General features: G+C 31.1%; 1 protein-coding gene across 1 annotated transcript; it reads left to right on the top strand.

The window, feature by feature from the left end:
* Window positions 1-620: 620 nt before the first annotated feature.
* On the top strand, window positions 621-3,955 carry LOC131176696 (beta-glucosidase 18-like). The gene is made up of 11 exons (XM_058141769.1): window positions 621-752; window positions 985-1,113; window positions 1,531-1,606; window positions 1,691-1,765; window positions 1,861-1,948; window positions 2,119-2,371; window positions 2,458-2,573; window positions 2,675-2,927; window positions 3,015-3,117; window positions 3,255-3,357; window positions 3,455-3,955. Exons 1-11 carry the CDS (start codon window positions 621-623, stop codon window positions 3,639-3,641), a joined length of 1,515 nt encoding a protein of 504 aa, XP_057997752.1. The 3' UTR covers window positions 3,642-3,955.
* The last annotated feature ends 3,389 nt before the right edge of the window (window positions 3,956-7,344 follow it).

The raw sequence follows: 7,344 nt of genomic DNA, 5'->3' as shown, positions 1-7,344 counted from the left end.
TCCAGTTCGGTTTCTAAAATATATAATTCGGTTTTCATAATTTAATTCGATTCAGTTCGAACCGAATGCTCACCCCTAAATTACTCACTAGAGAAATAAAATGAAGAAGATTAATAATCCCCTGAAATCAATTTCCCCCAAACAAATACGACTATTTAAAATCCTTATATCATGAAGGCTTAAATTAAAAAAGGAAAAAATAAAAAATAAAAGCAATTCCATGAAAAATGAGCAAATTAAAACTGCCATTCTTTTGGCAGTTGTGATAGCCAGAGATATAATATGATATTTAACCAACTATGTATGCCAGCAACTTGCATATATATTATATACCAATTAATTAATTAACATAAATTATGCACAATCCTTTCCTTAATTAATCTAATCCGTTGGACTTCGCAAGATATTGACCGTCAAGTTTGATCATTATATTTGACCACAAATGAGAAGTTGCATTGGCAGGCAGCATATTCAACTAGTAATAAAAAAATATAAAAAATGCCAATGAGTTCTCTATATAAAGGGACGACGATATCCCAGCATTTACACAATCCAATTAAGAAGTTAACCTCTGTTATTAGTTGTGCAGCAGCAGAAGAGAATAGCATTAGTAGTGAAGGATGAAGAAAGCCTGTTTTGTGTTGGTTCTCTTCCTATCATTAATAGCGTTGATGATAGAGAGGTGTTCATGTTTGGACCGTAGCCAATTCCCTCCTTCTTTTCTCTTTGGTACCGCAACTTCTTCTTATCAGGTTGGTATATGTAAGCTTCTCTTCTATATATTTATGCATTGTATTAAACAAATTTATACTATCACAGACCGGCAAGCAACATTCGCTTTGCTTTATGAGAAATCTTTTTTTTGCCTGAAAATTTGCTGTTAAGAGTAAAAAATCTGTTTGGTTTGCATCAAAGGCCTGCAGATTAATTTCTATATATTCCTGCAGATTAATTTTTAATTTCTATATATGTTTATTCCTGCAGATTGAAGGAGCATACTTGGAAGGCAACAAAGGCCTAAGCAATTGGGATGTATTTACTCACGTATCTGGTACAAATACTGCGGATGGAAGCAATGGGGATGTAGCTGATGATCACTATCATCTATTTTTGGTAATCAATAATTTTCTTGACTTAATTAAATAATCTATTTTTCTATTAATTAGAGTTCCGAAAGTTCCTATCAATAACAGGGATGAAAAGAGCAAAAAATTTTGACTTAATTTGATTATATTTGCAAACGTTTTCCACTAATTAGAATGAAGTTTCTACCAAAAACAAGATCCAACTTAGCCAAATTAAGGGATTAAAAAATCATTGGATACTAGTAATTTAATCATTTTAAAAAATGATATTAGTAATAAAAATAATTTTTAAATGTGCTAAGATGAATTTGACTAGTCTCAACAAGAGGCAGAAAAAAATAAAATATGGTGGTTCTTTTTTCTTTTTAAATATTGAAAAAATATATATATTTTTTTGGTAGAAGAAATATTGAAAATATTATAAATTATGCTTGTATTTTGACAGGACGACATAGAGTTAATGCATTCCCTTGGAGTAAATTCATATAGATTTTCGATTTCATGGGTCAGAATTCTTCCAAGTATGTTCCACAAAAATTTTCCTTTAAATATGAGTTTTTTATTTCATTTCTTTATGTTTTAATTAATTTTGATCTTAATAATAGAGGGTAGATTTGGAGAGATCAATTCTGAAGGAATTACATTTTACAATAAGCTTATTGATGCTCTTTTGCTCAAAGGTAAATACATAGCCCTATTTTATGCTACTTTGACACTTAGATTTAAGTACTTTTGTATTATTATTATTCTTATGTATACCTCTTTAATTCTATAGGAATAGAACCAGTTGTTACCTTGCATCATTTTGATGTTCCTCAAGAACTAGAAGATCGATACGGCGCTTGGCTAAGTTCTCAAATACAGTAAGTTTCTCTATATTTGGTACTTTTTTTTTTTTTTATAAAAGTTAAAGAAAATTTTAGAAAAGTATGCTTTGGAGGTTTTAGTTATAGAAAATTATAAAATGCTACCATTGTTAATAATATGAGCAAGATTAATAAACATCTACTCTACCATCTTAATTTTGTTATAGGGATGATTTCGGCTACTTCGCAGATATCTGCTTCCAAGCTTTTGGAGACAGAGTCAAACATTGGATTACACTCAATGAAGCTAACATGGCAGCCCAATATGGCTACTACAGTGGAATATGGCCACCAAATCGATGCTCTTACCCTGTAGGCAAATGTAAAGCTGGGAACTCTGAGTTAGAGCCTTACATTGCTGCACATAATATGATATTAGCGCATGCCACAGCAACTGAAATTTACCGGAAGAAGTATCAGGTATTATATACATTATGACTTCAAATACTGAAAAGAGAATTCTTTCCCATACCATGTTTACTTAATAAAATTATTACTTGAAATAGGAAAAACAAGGAGGAAAAATTGGCATTGTATTACATATCTACTGGTATGAGCCATTGAGAGATATTCCAGCCGATCGTGTGGCTGCTCAACGAGCTTTAGGTTTCATTGCCGCATGGTAATAAATTGCTCTAATTAGTTAAAGTTTTATACTATAAAGTTGCTGCTTGCCCTCAGATGAATTAATAGGAGTGCAAATTCTTTCGTTGGTGTGTGTAGGTTTATGGATCCCATTATGTTTGGAGAGTATCCGCCAGAGATGCAACAGATTGTAGGTCTAAGGCTACCAACATTTTCAGTGGAGGATAAGAGGAAACTAGCAAACAAATTGGATTTCATTGGAATCAACCATTATAGCACCCTCTATGCAAAGGATTGTTTGTTGACACCATGCAATTATCATGATGATTTACTTAAAGATACCTTTACTTATGGAACTGGAGAGAAAGATGGAGTTCTTATAGGAGAGCCAGTAAGATATCCAAAGCTCACAATTTAAATAACAAATCAAATGATAATAACAGTACTTAACATTGCTTTTTGTTTTGTCCTCATATAGACAGCAATGCCTACCTTCTATGTTGTTCCAAATAGCATGGAGAAGACAATCATGTACTTCAAAGATAGATACAACAACACGCCCATGTACATCACAGAAAATGGTATATATATCAATAAAGCCCAATACTATTTTTTTTTAATTATTTGAAACTAACTTAAATACGTGTATAATTAGCAATTATCAAACAGAGATTAGTAATTCAGTCTCAGGACTTAAAAAATTATACACTACTTGCAGGATATGCACAGCCTAGCAGCAAAAACATTGAAGATATGCTCAATGACGTGAACAGGTTAGAGTACATGCAGGGTTACCTCACTTCTTTGGTTTCGGCAATTAGGTAAATTCACATTTTCTTGTCTATCAATGTTCTTGAAAATCATGGGTTCTGTTTTTAGTTGAAGTGGTAATCTTACAAAAGTTAATGAAAATTACAGGAATGGAGCAGATGTGAGAGGCTACTTCCATTGGTCTCTGATCGACAATTTTGAGTGGACTTATGGTTATACAATAAGCTTCGGATTGTATCATGTAGACCGCAGAACAATGCAAAGAACACCAAAGAGATCAGCCAAATGGTTCCAGCATTTCTTGAAAAATGAATCTGGTTTTTTTCTTGCCTAAGAATAGCAACAGAACAATATTGTGCATTTGTAATCTAGATTGGTATAAAGCTAGATAGACAGTGTGCACAATATATTCATAGTTATTCATTGATTTAAGTTGTTCCTTCTGTGGCATTTGCAGTCCAGATTCTTGAAAAGTTAGATACAGACAGTGTACTTTCATATATTTATTGAAGTTGTCCCTTATTATTTGGAAGTCACATAGCTATGTCACGTGTACCATAGCTATATCACATGTACGAGAATATTCAAGCTTCTATTTTTTTCATGTTTTAGCTCCTAATAAGAAATTTAGATATATTTTTTACTTGATATTACCTATTTTTTTAACCAAAAATAGAAATGCAGGAAATATCTTAATTATATTAATTAAATCAAAATACATTTGCTAATATAACTAGTTTTTTTTTTAAATAAAATGGATTATTTGTAATAAAACTAAGTAAAACTTGGCATGGGTTTGACAATTATTCCTAGGTCAATAGATCTACTCAAAACATTCAAAATTAATGCTTGTTCTATAATTAATAGATGTCGCTTATATAATAGATTCGCTTCCATTATTACTGGCTCCTCTACTCGTCCTCTTGATCTGGTTAAGGCTTGTATGTCGAACAAGAAAGAGAGAGGAGAAGATGGCTTCTCCACTCATCCTTTTGATCTGGTTAAGGCTTGTATGCCGAACAAGAAAGAGAGAGGAGAAGAGTGCAGAGCAAGTAGACCAATGACTCACAGTGGCATTGCTCCTCTGAAGGTCGCATGGTTCTTTTCAAATTCTACCACATTTTTCTTATTAAAAGAACTCATAATTATCATAGATACACAAAAATACACAATTTGCAGTGGATTGAATGAGTGAGAGATTTTAGAATATAATCATTATATATATATAATAGTTTTATTATTCGTTATCTATATATAATATTAACATGACTGTATTGAATAAGTTCTCATAAATTAAATTTTTTATTTGCATAAATGGTAAGGAAAAATACCACTAACAAAGGATAATGTTTGAGAGATATGATAATATGATATTCGCAACTTTTTATATTAACAATAATAAAATAATTATTTTAATAAAATAATGTTTGAGAGAATAATAAAATGTATATTCTCAAAAAAAAAAAATAATATAAATTTAACAAATGATATATATATATATATATATATATATATATATATATATGTTGAATTTTTTTCATAAGACATAAGCAATAGAATAGTCCATTTAAGCAATAAAATCATTAAAAAGAGTGTAATAAATTTCTTATAGAGTATCCATTTCTAATAGCCTCTATTATTTTTAAAAATATTAAAATAAATTTAAAAAAATCAAATTGGTTATTTAGTGAACACAATATAATCTATAGAGATCTGAAAATCAAATATAAGGATAAAGCTCCATATGTTAGCCAAAAAAAGCTCCAAAATATAAATTAAAATAAATAATATATTTCCCTAATTTTTTTTGTTTATATCTATATATATTACGTATATTCTAGGGCATGGGATTTTGAGGAAGACTTGTGCATCTTTTATCATTCATGAATTCTTAGACTAGTCTTCCTTCCTCTGTTAGTTCAAGGTATCTTTATGCACGATACCATTCTTTTGGCAGTTGACCAACTATTCTTTTATTTAGGAGTCAGGAAAAAAAAAAAAGGTTATGCGGGGGCCATGTATGTAAGCAACATGCACATATTATATAAATATCTAACACTCTCTCAAATCCCAATTAATTAATTAACATAATTGTGCATAATACTTTTATTAATCTAATCCGTTAGATTTAGCTAGATATTGACCGTCATGTTTGATCATCATATTTGACCACAATACGTGCAATTGCATTGTGTAATTGCATTGGTTAGTTGTGCAGCGGCAGAAGAAAAAAAGAATAGCATTAGCAGTGAAGGATGAAGAAAGCCAGTTTTGTTTTGGTTCTCTTCCTATCATCAATAGTGTTGATGACAGATAGGCGTTCATGTTTGGATCGTGGCCAATTCCCTCCATCTTTTCTCTTTGGGACTGCAACTTCTTCTTATCAGGTAGCTATATATATGTATGATTCTCTTCTCTCTCTCTCTCTCTCTCTCTCTCTCTCTCTCTCTCTCTCTCTCTCTCTCTCTCTATATATATATATATATATGCACTAAATTAAACAAATTTATGCCATTACAAACCAGCAAGCAACATTTGCCTTGGTCTACATATATTCTACACGTACGCAATGTAACTGTTCTGAAGGTCTGTTGGCAACGAAGCCATCCAAAATTTCCTGCATATATAAATATAAATAATTCCTGCATATATATAACCTAGTATTTATAAATTCCTTTAAAACTGATGAAAAATGAAGCCATTCAATGAATATAATTCTCTCATAAAAAAATAATTTTCTGAGAAATTTGTAACCATCCCTAGACAAACTTTCTCATAGATCATGTACTTGAGTTGCATGCAGACAATATTTCCCATACATAAATTAATTTCTTCATATATTTATTCCTGCAGATGGAAGGAGTATTCTCGGAAGGCAACAAAGGCCTCAGCAATTGGGATGCATTCACCCACTTATTTATATATTGCCAGCTATACTATGGAATTTCTAGTTCTTGACATATAGTTGACTTTATCTAGTTTGTTATTGGTCAAATTCTCATTTGCTATTTATCTGCTTACTTCAGGTTATTTAATTTTTCTCAACATGAAATTAGAGTACTGACTTAGTCTTATTTTAAGGTTACAAGTGAACCATTAATGACCAACATCAGCTACGTAATTGTATTAGCCCTCTCGAGTTTTTTTTTAGTTTTTCTAATCAGTGAAACTTCTCAATTAATCTACTTTTCTTTTCCTTTTCAACTAACATTATGAGTGGAAGGTCGATGTACATATAATTGATAAATATTTTTTGTTCATGTAGCTAATTAAAAAAAATGTGACTACTGTTGTTATCGGGAAAAATTGCGGATGGAAGCAATGGGGATGTAGCAGATGATCGCTATCATCTATTTTTGGCAATTGATTATTTTCTTCACTTAAATAATTGTTTATCAGGTTAAGTTGTATTAGATAGGTCTCAATAAAAGGTGGGAAATAATAGGAGGTGATGGTTCTTCTTCCCCTTCTAAAAATAATAAAAAAAGAAGTTACTCAACAATATAATATATTGACAATAAAATATTGAAAATATTATAAATTATGCTTGCATTAAGACAGGACGATACCGAGTTAATGCATAATACTAATCTTAGTTACAGAGGGTAGATTTGGAGAAGTTAATTATATATATATATATATATAATCCCTTTCCACAAAGATTTCACAAAGCCAAGCTTGATAGGCAATTTGGGAAGTTTTTAGAGGTTTTGAAGAAACTTTACATAAATGTGCCTTTTGTTGATGCTCTTTCACAAATGCCCTCTTATGCAAAATTCTTGAAAGAAATTCTCTCAAACAAGAGGAAACTTGAAGATGATGAAACTGTAGCTTTGACAGAAGAATGTAGTGCTATCCTCCAAAGGAAACTTCCTCCAAAGCTTAAGGATCCAGGGAGTTTTTCAATTCCATGCCACATTGGAGAGTCTTGTTCTACAAAAGCCTTATGTGATTTAGGGGCTAGTGTTAGCCTTATGCCCCTTTCCATTTATGAGAAGCTCAACATGGGAGATCTTAAACCAACCCACATTTCTCTT

Source organism: Hevea brasiliensis, unplaced genomic scaffold, assembly GCF_030052815.1.
Source record: "Hevea brasiliensis isolate MT/VB/25A 57/8 unplaced genomic scaffold, ASM3005281v1 Scaf226, whole genome shotgun sequence".
NCBI classification, from domain to species: domain Eukaryota; kingdom Viridiplantae; phylum Streptophyta; class Magnoliopsida; order Malpighiales; family Euphorbiaceae; genus Hevea; species Hevea brasiliensis.
Note: the sequence above shows the minus strand (reverse complement) of the source record. Positions and strands in the feature narration are given on the sequence as shown.

Bases quoted from the DNA above. Each gene is read 5' to 3' on its own strand.
- LOC131176696 (XM_058141769.1), top strand. From the start codon at position 621: ATGAAGAAAGCCTGTTTTGTGTTGGTTCTCTTCCTATCATTAATAGCG. The intron at 753-984 runs GTTGGTATATGT...TTATTCCTGCAG, and splicing joins CCGCAACTTCTTCTTATCAG to ATTGAAGGAGCATACTTGGA. The intron at 3,118-3,254 runs GTATATATATCA...CACTACTTGCAG, and splicing joins CATGTACATCACAGAAAATG to GATATGCACAGCCTAGCAGC.